This window comes from Vipera berus (assembly GCF_964194415.1).
Source record: "Vipera berus genome assembly, chromosome: 6".
In the NCBI taxonomy this organism is placed as follows: domain Eukaryota; kingdom Metazoa; phylum Chordata; class Lepidosauria; order Squamata; family Viperidae; genus Vipera; species Vipera berus.
In genome coordinates this window covers 57,855,311-57,868,959 of record NC_138208.1, presented here as the reverse complement: position 1 = coordinate 57,868,959, position 13,649 = coordinate 57,855,311, and the positions used below count along the sequence as shown (strand labels likewise).

The 13,649-nt window shown below is 35.7% G+C and overlaps 1 protein-coding gene across 3 annotated transcripts in view; it reads right to left on the bottom strand.

The window, feature by feature from the left end:
* UTP20 (UTP20 small subunit processome component) overlaps positions 1-13,649 on the bottom strand; it is an 88,834-nt gene that overhangs the window by 25,296 nt on the left and 49,889 nt on the right. For all 3 annotated transcript variants that reach the window (XM_081331571.1, XM_081331572.1, XM_081331573.1), the window contains 9 exons: positions 12,719-12,862; positions 11,477-11,556; positions 10,290-10,516; positions 9,162-9,306; positions 8,674-8,761; positions 6,902-7,045; positions 5,772-5,822; positions 5,535-5,687; positions 1,008-1,163 (listed from right to left, as the gene is read on the bottom strand). In XM_081331571.1, coding sequence (XP_081187697.1) covers positions 1,008-1,163; positions 5,535-5,687; positions 5,772-5,822; positions 6,902-7,045; positions 8,674-8,761; positions 9,162-9,306; positions 10,290-10,516; positions 11,477-11,556; positions 12,719-12,862 — 1,188 coding nt within the window. The remainder of the gene's footprint in view (positions 1-1,007; positions 1,164-5,534; positions 5,688-5,771; positions 5,823-6,901; positions 7,046-8,673; positions 8,762-9,161; positions 9,307-10,289; positions 10,517-11,476; positions 11,557-12,718; positions 12,863-13,649) is intronic.

The following is a 13,649-nucleotide window of genomic DNA, read 5'->3' as shown; positions in this document are numbered from 1 at the left end:
AAAGAAAATATGTGGTTTACATTTACATCTGACATTCTAAACTATATCATAGCCTCCACCTTTTAAACGGAAAACTTTTTTTACAGCAATCTGTCCAAATTTTCCCTTTTAAACTGCTATCCCAAGCTACTGTGACCATTTCTAAATACCAGATATTTATTATACTAAGACTAGACTTTGAAGCAATAATGGAAGTACTCTATACTTTATAAATATTTATCTTTTTGTTAAATTTATTGGCCACCTATCTTGCTAATGGGCTACTCTGAGCAGCCAGTAATAAATAGTGCCTTAAACTAATAGTAATAGGTAAAGGTAAAGGTTCCCCCGCACATGCGTGCTAGTCGTTTCCGACTCTAGGGGCCGGTGCTCATCTCCGTTTCATAGCCGAAGAGCCAGCGCTTGTCCGAGGACGTCTCCGTGGTCATGTGGCCGGCATGACTAGCACGGAATGCTGTTACCTTCCCACCGTAGTGGTCCCTATTTTTCTACTTGCATTTTTTTTTACGTGCTTTCGAACTGCTAGGTGGGCAGAAGCTGGGACGAGTAACAGTAATAGGCTAATAGTAGTACCTTAAACACATTCCGATTTTTAAAGTTTACCTGTTACTAGCAAAAAAGGTTTTTGCATCCAGGATAACATATACAAGTGTCCCAAAGTGTACAGGATTTAACTCATTTAACATATTTGATATTTCCCCACATTCAGATCCCCATGGATTCAAAGCAATGGCCAAGAAACAGGAGTCATGATGGAAACAGATCTCATAATGGAACATTTATATATTTATTGCAAGCCTTTAGTAATTTGAGGATAACTCATATTAATTCAAGTGTAACTAACTAAATAAAAGTCATGGTAAAAAAATAGAGCTGGGACCGAGAATACAGTAAGAAGTCCTCCAAAGGGCTTTTATTTTCATAAAAGTGAGAAATACAAGATCTACAGACACAGATTTTCAACTCATACTGATTTTTATAACATAAAAATGGTGCTGGCTCATCACCTCAATCTTGCTCTTTAGTCCTTTTCTCAAAGAATCCAGAAGTGTGTGCTGGATAATTTCCTTGAATTCATCCTCTGTATGCTCAAGTTCAGAAAATCTTTGAATAATGGCATTCAGGCAGAGGACTGCATTGTCACTTAAAGCCATTTCCTCTAGCTGCAAAAGAAAAGGATCAGGACACATGAGATTATAATCCTATAAATTGGAGAAACAGCTAGAAGTATGGACTAAAATAAACATAAATTAGATCACTAAAGATAGTTAAAAAGAGCTATAATGTGATAAAAATTCCAAGTAATCTTCATTAGCAGCAAAGTATGACCAAAAGTGCATAATATAATAATATAATATAATATAATATAATATAATATAATATAATATAATATAATATAATATAATATAATATAATATAATATAATATAATATAATATAATATAATATAATATAATATAATATAATGTTGGAAGGGACCTTGGAGGTCATCTAGTCCAACCCCTCCAAACCTTTCATAAGGCTTCTTTTTCCTCCAGAAAGAAAATAAAGAGTTTTGCTATTAGATGGCTGGCAACCACAGACAATAAACTTTTCATTCAGGAATTCATGCTAAGGGAATGCATGCTTTCCTTACCACCCAACCATCTCCTATTGCAGTAAATTATTTCCCCTTGTGCCATGGGAAAGTCAAGATGTTGCACTGATAAAGGGCAGAAGAGAGGAAAAAATTAGCAAGAAACGAAAGAAAATGTTTTGTAGGTCCAGGCTCCTTTAGGTTGCCTCCATTTCTAATTATTTTGACTATTTCCACCTCCTACTGTACTTTTGTACACTAGATCCTTTAAAAATCCCTTGGTACGTAGAAATGCTACGGGGAGAATGCAGATACATCCATGTAGCTATAGGCATACCTTCTCTCACCATCATTATAGAAATTAGATGGCACTGCTTTTTAGGGATATATAGAGAACTAGGTTAGGAAGATGGAATATGATTTGGAGTGTGCATGGGACATCTTAAAATAGTTGCTATATCCTGAATAAAGGAGCATCTGCTTTAATTAAATTAGAGAAATTTCTAAATCAAAGTTAAACTACAGTTGGTGTCAATATCATTCAGTTGGCTTGGCAATAAACTGAAAGAACAGACTTTCAAGGATACCATAGCTGGTAAGTAGACATATTGTAATAGAGCTAAGAAAGGCGTTTCAAAAGAGTCCAGCAACTGCTATGTATAAAATGAAACCTGGTTTATTTATTGTGGAAACACGGTTAAAAGTCTTGGGCAAAACCAGTGCTTTTTCTCTAAAAAAAAAAAAAAGGTGCCGGAACTCTCATCTTGGCGGGCACAGGAGGCGGGGCTGGGGGTGGCAGGGCGGCGCTGCTGCAGTCACAGGTGCAAAGGGTGTTGGCAGTGGGCTCCCCTCCCTGGGGCCAGAGCCGGCGCAGCTGGTGCTGTGGGAGCAGCAGAGCCCACTCTATATGGCGGGGCTGCACAATGCGGGCAGGGGAGGCGGTGCGGGCCAGGCGATGTTTTAATCTTATGATTTTAAAAATATTTTTTTTCTATTGTAAGTTTCCCCAAACCTCGCCATGTGGATTGCATACAAATATTATATAATTGGTAAATAAAGGTAGAACATATGTTAAATATACATCAAACAATAATATGCTTCCCTACAAAGTCAATTCTTCCTCAATGACAGACCAAGAAGTTAACTCAGAAAGGCAAGAGGAAAATCTAGAAGAGGTCTGTGCAGCTCTTCAACATCTTCATCAACGATTTGGATGAGGGGATAGATGGGGAACTCATCAAATTTGCAGACAACACCAAGCTGCCAGGTATAGCCAACACTCCAGAAGATAGGCTTAAGATACAGGAGGATCTGGACAGACTCGAACACTGGGCACTATCTAACAAAATGAAATTTAATTGTGAAAAAAGTAAGGTTCTACATTTAGGCAGGAAAAATCAAATGTACAGGTATAGTATAGGTGGTACCTTGCTCAATAGTAATAACTGTGAGAGAGATCTCAGAGTCCTAGTGGACAATCACTTAAATATGAGCCAGCAGTGTGCTGCAGCTGCCAAAAAAGCCAACACAGTGCTAGGCTGCATTAACAGAGGGATAGAATCAAGATCACGTGAAGTACTAATACCACTTTACAATGCCTTGGTAAGGCCACACCTGGAATACTGCATCCAGTTTTGGTCACCACGATGTAAAAAGATGTCGAGACTCTAGAAAGAGTACAGAGAAGAGCAACAAAGATGATTGGGGGACTGGAGGCTAAAAAATATAGGGAACAGTTGCTGGAATTGGGTATGCGTAGTTTAATGAAGAGAAGGGTGAGGGGGTGACATGATAGCAGTGTTCCAATATCTCAGGGGCTGCCACAAAGAAGAGGGAGTCAAGCTATTCTCCAAAGCACCTGAAAGCAGGACAAGAAGCAACGGATGGAAACTAGTCAAGGAGAGAAGCAACCTAGAACTAAGGAGAAATTTCCTGACAGTTAGAACAACTAACCAGTGGAACAACCTGCCTCCAGAAGTGGTGAATGCTCCAACACTGGAAGTTTTTAAGAAGAGACTAGCCAGCCATTTGTCTGAAATGGTATAGGGTTTCCTGCCTGAGCAGGGGGTTGGACTAGATGATCTCCAAGGTCCCTTCCAACAACTACTACTTCTTCTTCTTCTTCTTCTTCTTCTTCTTCTTCTTCTTCTTCTTCTTCTTCTTCTTCTTCATCATTATTATTAACAACTTGTAGAAAGGAAAGACCCACACTGATAAATTAAAAATCTTTGTGGTCTGCAAAGGAATGCTGGTGGGCTAATCAATGATTTAGTGACTAGAGGAGCATCTACAGTGTTGGTGCTTGTGGTCATGGTAAGCCACGGAGGCACTAGGTAACATGACTTTCAGGGCAGTGGTGGTGATTTTATTACTTTTAAAAAAAAGTCTGTGCTCTGTCCAAGGGTGCTTGGTAGGCTGCATGTACACACCTGGTCTAGAATTTATTTTTGAGCATTCAACTATCTAGAGCAGGCATGTCAAACTCATTTTGTTTGAGGCAACTTTTTATAAAAGAATTGCCATTAATTTGTTTTAATAAAATAATTTAAATCAATTTTTCACTTGATTTCAAATTAAATGAATGAGATATTTTTTTAGTACAATTGTTAAATGCAATAAACTGGTTTTAGGTATATGTTACTGGAAGGAAAAAGCAATCCCTGCAGGTATCCTTAGGGTGCCATAGTTATGAATGAGAAATATTGTTTGCAAAGTTGGCATTTCTGGATATAATACAGATATTTTGGACTTATTTTTGTTTCTTTGCATGTTTGATATTTTTACAAAGGCATATGCTACTGACTACGCTTATGCACATATGTAACATGATCACTGCTTGTCCAAAATTTTACTATACAGATAATACCCCCAGAAATTATTTTAGCCTTTTTAATAAATGTTGTTATTGATGTTAAGCTCACCAGGGAAAACATCATATATTGTTATGTATATACTAGGTTAATTATTTAAAGACTGAAGTGCAACATAACTAATTCTAAATAATCTATTTTTCAAAACACACAACAGTCCAAACAGTAAAAGTAAAGTCCAAATTAAGAATATTTCATTCTTAAGAATTGTTTAGATTCAAAATAGTTTTCAAGTGTACAAAAGATACTATTTTTTTTAAAGGTAAAGGTAAAGGTAAAGGTTCCCCCGCACATGTGTGCTAGTCGTTTCCGACTCTAGGGGCCGGTGCTCTAGAATCAGCTAAATTAGACATATTACATTGAGAAAAATGTTTCTCATTTCTTTCCTGTTACCTTTGATTTCATTGCAGAGATGTTAACATAAGAAATAGATAATTTTGTTATCTAATTTTACCTTCCAAAAGACAGAAGCAGATGAAAAATATGAGGTTCTTTTCTGTTGGCTTTTCTGAATTAGCTGTTTTAGATTCTAAAAGTTTAGTTCCTAAAGAAGTAATCCTGTAAATAATTTTAATGTCCTCCTCTAGTGCAGGCTCTTTTATGACTCGTGGACTTCAACTCCCAGAATTCCTGAGCCAGCATGCCTCAGCTTGGAAACCTCTCCCTTTCCCCTCAGCATGGCTGGCTCAGGATTTCTGGGAGTTGAAGTCCACGAGTCATAAAAAAGAGCCAAGATTGCTAACCCTGCAACAAGTTTAGGAAAACCAATAAGGGAGCTGGGTTGTTTTGTTTTGTTTTGCAAAAAAAAAAAAAAAGGTTCCGGAACGCCGTTCTGAGCGTTCTATGAGAAAAAAAGCCCTGGGCAAAACCAAGATTTTCCACTCATTACTTTTGTTGTTGTTGTTAACAGGTCATATGAAATTTTATTCTCATAACTGAATGACAAATGACAAACAGGAAAAATATATAAATATTGAGTTCAAAAAACTTGTAAATTGTAAATATCATAAACAACAATATAAAATGAATACATTTCTAAGGGCCCAATCAGAAAGCAAGCACAGATATTTTCCATATTAATGGACTCACCCGTATAGTGTAGAAACAGTTGTGCATTACCGGGATGAGGTAGTCGACATCTATTTTGTTCATCCCTTTGATATGAGAAATGATGTCTTGGAATGCTGACAAACGGACATCAAAGTTGATCTCATCAAGATGCTGCAGACTGAAAGCATTCAGCTAAGACAAATAAAATGTTTAATCAAGATAAAAATCAATCTGAATTTTAAAAAGATTAAGAAAATGAAGAAAACTGCTACATACCTTGACAGTATCTGTGATATATTTTATATTACTTTCCAAATGTGATAATGTCTGTTAAAAAGATTGAAAGTCATTAAAAGACAAAATTAATGAATAGTATAAATTGCATTTATTTCATACATTAATTTTTAAGGCTATTTTTAATTTCATTGAGGATAAAATTTGTTGGGAGCAGCATACATTGTATCAAAAGATAAAACATATACAGACCACACATGCTGGAATATATATTCAGTATGTAAATACACTACACTTGCAATCTAACTAAATTGGCATTTGTCAACAAATCAATCTAGTCTGTATGGCATTATAATGTTTGGAGAAATCCTTTGCAACATGTTCTCCTCTGCCAGGAAAACACAGATTGCATGACACAGAGGCAAGGGTAGGCAATGTGGCAGCATCCATACTGTATATTTTGGACTTTAATTCCCACAATAGTTTGTGTGAAATATAGTCCAAAACTTCTAAAAGTTATCAATTGCCTATCTATGACCAAGGAATCTTAATGGAAAATACCACAAAAGCCTCTTCCTCCAACCATAGATAGTACTCAATGTATATCCGTAATCAAGCTTGGAATCGATAGTACTCAATGTATGTCCATAATTGAGCCTGGAATTACAGTTGTAAGTTGTGTCAGTTGTTAAGTGGGTCACCATGTGACCATGGTTGACTCTTTCGAGGAATTCTTAAGCAAATGCTGTGGTGTTAAGCAAATCCATTGTATGCACTGGACATTTTTTGATGGAATCGAGAAGTAAATGCCAGTTTCATAAAAAAAAAGTCCTAAATAGCAGTAACATAACTGGAGGAGACTGCAAAAAGCCATAAATGTGGGCCAGTTACTAAATGCCCCAGAACAGTATTCAGAACTTTGAATCCGGCTTGTAAGTAACCTAGGGAGGTCTGTTATAACTTCACACCGTTGCTAAGTGACTGGTCATAAGTCTAGGACTACTATTGTTTTCTATGACAAAAGACAGAAAAGGATAATACTTAAAAAGGATTTATAAAGAAGTCTACTGTTGATAATAAAAAGAAACAAAGGAACAAAAGGTACTCAACTATCTGAAGCATAGCGGGATAAGAATATATATATTTTAAAAAGCATTTATATACAGTAATACCTCAAAAACCACACAGAGTGCCTGACGAGACAACTTGTTCTGAATAACAGAAAACAGTTTTGCCAGCGGTTTAAGGAAGCTTGCTGGAGTTAAGCAATGTTTCAGCAGATTTTGTACTGTCTCCAGAATGTCAATCTCTGTATCCTAAAAGAAACAGACTGTCAGTAGGCCAGGTTCAGGAAAAGGACAGAACAAGGGTTACAGGAATGCTACTTTATTGCTTAGGGTGTAATAACAGAATCTTGAAAGCCTGCCAGAATATCCTTGTGCCATTGCTTATACTGAAAAGATCCAAGGTAGGGTAATCTCATGTCTTCTCCTTTTGCAGGACAAAGTTGTATCTTATTTGCCTTATTGATTCTTGTTATCTTCTTCCTGAAGATTATCCATGCATTCCTCTATATAAATACACTGCAAAGGACTACAATTGACTAGATTACTGAAAGTATCTTTATGTACTCTTCTGTGGATTTTAGAGATACCAAGTAAATTTTGGTTGAATCAACTACAGCACTCAATGGAAATGTGCCATCACAAAATGAAGTATCTATCAATAAGGCTAAATATTGGCGCTCATCAAACCATTAAAAATCAATAAATATTTTTAACTTTATAGTGTAAATAAATTTTGTGTTGTTTTTGGGAGCTAGTCAAGCAGGGTGATCCTGGTAGTGGATTTTATTGGCAGAAATGAAAAGAGTCAAGTCTCCAATAGAAAATTCCTTCCATTTCTTTTTATGATCATGTATATCAGTATATCATTTTCTTTTATGTACTGTATGTTCATGACAAAATTAGAATAATAACTTCCCAAATAAGGGCCAGTGATATTTCAACATAAAAAAGTGAACTGAAATTCTTGATCAGGTTTATGTCACATGCTGACATTCTGAAATTTAAATCAAAAACACAATTTAAAAAAAACAAATTAACGAACAAAAGTCATTTCTGGACTTCTTCACTTTTCAATCATTTTATTCAGTAAGATGAAATCTGCTTTTGAGGGAAACAATTGTAACTTGGAGAACTTTGTAATTGTAATTTGCAACTTTTGGGGAAGTCCTTTAAACAAGGAATAAAAAGAATGGAAGTTAGGATCAATTTGGGAGGCTTCACATTTTCCCTGTATGCTTATACAAGCGCTATTATGCTGATCCCTGCAAACATTTATGACAAACGTAGTGTGTTGGTCATCCATGAAGGCCTCATGAACATGGTTTTTTTCTTATGCAAGATCAGATTTCCCATTTTTTGCATAATCAGGCAGGGCTGGTTCATCAAATCACACCAAAATCGGTCTCTTTTATAAAGCCTTGGTGCGGATTTGGAAAATTGTATTTATATTTTCAAAGATTTAAAGATGATATCTGCAGAAGTAGATGGGGAGCTAAGAAATGATTTACAGTAAATTAACAAGATGTTCAAGATGGCATTCTCCCTTTACATTTGTATTTAGAAACCTCTACTTTATACCCCCAAAGTACATTACCTAAATACATAGATCAGTATATAATATATTAGATTCATTCTGAATCTAACTGAAGTGGTTATGGCCCAGGCTTCCTTATAAAGGATAACAACTGCTTCATCCACTATTTTTCATATTCTGCTGAGCTTCATTCCTTGTTGTGGCTTATACATAACCCGGTTACCTTTCCGTGTAGCCTCAATGCATGTAAAGTCCGTAAGTGCAAAAACAGTTAAAATGTCACCACAAAAATAATTAACCTGAAAGAAAATATTACTTTCCATATACTTTATTATAAATTTACCTGAGTAATGTTGGTCTGCTGAAGGAAGGGGAGCAAGAGGCCAATCAGAATAGAACTCTGGTTCTTATCCTTTATAAACTTGCTAATCCTAAATACAACAGAAAATAAAGGTAACCACATACACCTACATTATATCACAATGTAAAGTTTCGGGTGTCTAAATTAAAAGCCAAGCTTTTTTAATATGCACCCTTGAAAAGTTTTGAACTTTGGGATAGAAAGAGCATGTCATTGTATTCACAGAAATACTGAGATGTAGAGGAGGAGGAAAGATTTTTTTTTTTTTGCATCTGTTCTGAGTGAAAATAGAACAACTGGCAAAGTCATCTAATTTCTTGCCTTCTGAGAGATTAGGAAGAGCTTGCTTCTACTATTTTCTATTAACCTCCTTCCCACCAAGAAAAAGAGCTATTTCCTCTCCATTACTTCTACAGCATTAAGAAATCTCTGTAAATATGTACTATTAGAAAGGGTAAGAAACCACTTACTTTGAAAGAATGTTGAGTTCTTTGCTGAGTTGTGCGTTATATTTTTTTTTCTTTATCCTATCTACGCTGATCATAGTTTTGTTGAGATACTGAAGAACTGAAGGGACATGGGGGAGAATCAGCCTTGTCCCCATACTAGGAACATCTAAAATGGAGATGTAGAATATGGCCATTTAAAGTGAAAAACCAAGCCTTCTTTCCATGCAGAAAATACAAATCTTTACAAAACAGCCTAGTAAGAGTGTTATAATTTTTTTTTAAAAAAAATACGTTTCAACTTTGTTATTTTTATTTATATACATTATGATGATGACACTTTGGTATCAGTATAACTAACTGATTATACCTGCTTATGATGTTTGTGGAAACAATATTTTTTTTAAAAAAGATTTAAACTCAGAAACCCTCCAAGGCAACCAAAATCTTGCTTATACTCCCATTTCTGAGTCATTTAATCTTTTTTGTTGTTGTCATTTTTGGCAATCAAAAAGATCATGTAGTACCAGATATTGAAAAGGTGACTGACTTCAGGTATCAGTCTTAAAAGCTGGCAACTCTGACTACTTTTTCAATCTGTGCCTCATTCTGAAAGGAAGCCTGTATTGGGCAATTCTTCCGAAAGAGTTCATTCCAAGGTGAAAAGGTATTCTCTATAAGCACCACACTTCTGACTTCCAAGTGCAGGAAGGCAAGTGAAGGCTACTTCAATGCAAAGGCTGTATGTTGTGGGCCTGGGCAATCCTTTAAGCATCCCAAGCTAAGACCAGGAAGTATCTTTCATTTTGTTTACATTTTCTGTGTAAAACAGCTTTTAATAAAACTATACACTTTGTATGTACCTCTGTAAAGATCAAATATAATACACTCAAGCCATTTTCATTTCCAAATTAACTCTCTGTCCTATCGTCATCTGAATCTTCTTTTAAAGTTGCTTAGAATCTAGCTGTTTCCAGTGAGAGTTTGGACCCAATGGTGGCTGGACTGCCAATTATATAGTTTTAATATTATGTACCTTTGACTTTATTTTATATATTTTCCTTGTTTTTCTGAACTTCTTGTGCCTTACGGAAATGGGCACTATTGTAATAAATGAACAGTGCCGTCCAATTGAGACCTATCCATTCCTACCTCCTGCTATTTCTTCAACTTCAGTGAAGAGGCAGTCAGTCACTGTCAGGCTGCTAAACTGGTCATTAGGTTCAAAGTCAGGAATATTAAGAAGGCTGTCAATCACATCCATCACAATACCAGCTGTTCCCTCTCCCAGAATCTTGGCGGAGAGCACGGCAGTTACATTTGATAATATATCATATTCTGGATGCCCTGGCTTCTGCTTAGCCAGCAAAATGAAATACCTAAAAGCAAAGTGAAAGGGGGTAGGGGAATTTTAAGAAATAAATTATATGAAAAAAGGACAATTTTTTTCATTCTTCTGGTGGACAACTTAAAGAAACTGCTTCAGCTTCTTTTATTATAAAAATATTTATGACCATTTCCAGATATTAACAGTGAACAAAAGCATGAAATCCCCTAAATAATTGCTACCAAATTCAAAACTATTACTGGAGATCAGGAACAGATTATTCTATCAACATACACACCAGCCATGTAGATGAATCTGTAGGATTAAAAACACTTAAGATCAATAGATAGCACTCCTGCTGTAATAAGATATGGTTCATACACTGTATTAAGAGCTAATTAAATAACCACATTATCTAGTTTTGCTTTTTGATTGTACAAAAGCAACCATTGCCACTTCTTTATCATGCTTTGGGTGCAATGCAAGAAATCACTTGATTTAAAAAGGTTGGGACTGGGAAAGGAAAACTTTGGAAGCTGTCAGTGACCTCTCCGATAAGCGTCTTTGAATCACAAACTTGCAGTTTATTCTTGTTCACAGCTCCAGGAAGGAAAAGTAGGCAGAAAGAAGAAGAGGATAAAAAGGATACTTTATTTTGGCAAGACACAAATACTTGCAATACAGGGTTCCAGTCCTTTTTTGCCTGGTCCCAGTATTACAATTACTTATCCTTACTGGTTTGTTTGTACATAAAGAACACAGGCAGATACCTATGGCTCTCCATCTGTGACTGTCATACAATTTCTATCAGCCCAATCAGCAGTGTGAATAAGAGATAATGGGGGGTTGTAATCTGGGACTAATGCAGATGGCAGAGAGTTCTAAACCACAATTGCATGTTAAGCTGCAAGGCAATACACCAACTGGATTTAAAGCTTTTAAATAACGTAGACAGTAAAGTCTGTAATAATTATTGGGGGGAGGGGGGGGTTGCTAAAATTGAATAGCTTACCTGGGGTTTTTGCTCCAGATGTGAATAATTTTGAGTAAAGGAGTAGGAGAATATTGGCTCTCAGCAGCCAGCCTAGTGATCTGAAAAAAACAAAACAGAAAGATAAAATCAGGTTACATTAACAAGTATATCTTAGAATAGCTATTCAGAATAGAAGAAGCAAGACTATTGGTATCTGAAAGAACAGTGAACTATCTTGGGTCACATGTTGTATTATGCCATAGTTCTTTTCATCTTGACTTAGCACATGTGAATCTAGTATGCATGCAACCAATATTAATTGCAATGCCTTTTGCACCAGAATAACAAAAGCTGCTTCCATTGACAAAAATACTTTGAAGTGTCCAACCCAGCTTGTTACCATTAGGCATTGCCTTCAATTCACCAAGTGAGACGGGCCTGCTGATAATTTTAGAATAGTCTTCAAGTCCCACGATCCTAGCTCCAGAGAAAAGTGGATATTACATATCATTTCTGGCTAAATTACAGAAGTCTTCCTTCTAGCCTTAGCCTGAACTAACAAGAAGAAATTTCATATTTATATTTAAATAACATACAATATCACATAAATATTATAAATATGGTTTACAGTACTTCATCTTTGTTAGTGGAAGTTGGCCTGATTTAAGAAGATGGATTTATGAACTGCAGATCCATTCCTATTCCACTGGGATTTAGCCAGTAGATTCCCCTATTATGGAGGCCACCTATTACCTTTGCCCAGTAACTCTGGCTAACTTAAGGATATACATACTTCATCTAAAGGAGACTTCTGCAGTTTTTACATTTCTCAGCTGCAAATGTAGAGTCGTATTTGTTGATTATGTCAAAGTGATCTATGTCAAGGTGATTCAAATTCAATCAATATTTATTGAACTATTTGTTCAATTTATATGGACACCAATCTCACGTTACCGACACTGAGCAGCTAGTAACATTAAAAATATAAAAGCAGAAAAGCGAAACAACATATATACAACAGCAGCCAGGGTAAAAATAAGTCCACCAGTAACACAGCCAAAAGCACTGGTTCAACTTTCCCTCTTGATCTCCAGACACAGGACAGATGGGTAACATTAAAGTAAAATGCATGCCATTAAAATGTGGACCATCTAAGAGGAATATAATGAAGTGAGATGCTTTATTTTAAGGTACTCTTTTCCTTTTGCCCTAAATTTTACTTTTCCCATAGAAGGTATGTATTACCCTTGGGAATCACTTGACTGAAAGGAGCAGCCTTACCTGGGGCCACACCACTGCACAGAACACAGCGTCAATCTCTTCTCCACTGAAGTCGTACATTTCAAAGTCAGAGAAAAAGTCTGCGATAAGCTTAAGTCCAAGGCGCCTTAAGTTTTTCAGCTGGTTGATAAATCTGAGTTGAATCTGTAAAATAAACTGTGATGGTTCTTTCTTTCCTTGAGCAAAACATCTTCCAAAAATTGCATTTTTTATTCATGTATTGGGTCAAAATATTTAAGATTCATTATTAGACATTAGCATGCATTATTATACCTACTTAGTACTGTAATACTATGAGAAGTAGTTATTAGGTATTTTACTAGTTACACCCTGTGTAACTGCATTTTTTTTCCCTCTATAACCTTCTTACTACGGAAATTGTTATTTCTATAATGTGTGAGGTAAAGTCAACACAAAATTCTGTAACGTAAGTTAAGAACTTGCATAGCAGAGAAAGAAAATTTAAGCACTGTAACGACAAAAATATTATTCAGAATTGCAAACTTTAGAAAAACTGTAAGGCTAAGTTTCTTTACAGCTACGTAAAGTCAAAGTTTAACACAAATGGGAATGTTTGTCTACAATGTATGACTAATACGTTTAGAAAACTACCAAGTGAAGTACAAATCGGGCTTTCACAGACTTTAAGTTTCTTTTAGCTCAATAGCTAATGAAATGTTAAATTCAGTTTAACAAATGACAATGGTGAAAGAATTTTTTGGGTTACTAAATTACAGTTTTTCATTTCTGAGTTACTGAGTAACTTTATACAAAAGGTCACCAGTAATTATCTTGCTAAAAAAATCCAGCCTTTTCCCAGTTTAATCAGCTGTCTGGCAAAGGCAATATGTACAGTCTAAAAATACGTTTTGGAATTTTAACTATTTTCCCCATATCTAAGGATTAGGATTATTGTTCTATGCTGATTAGC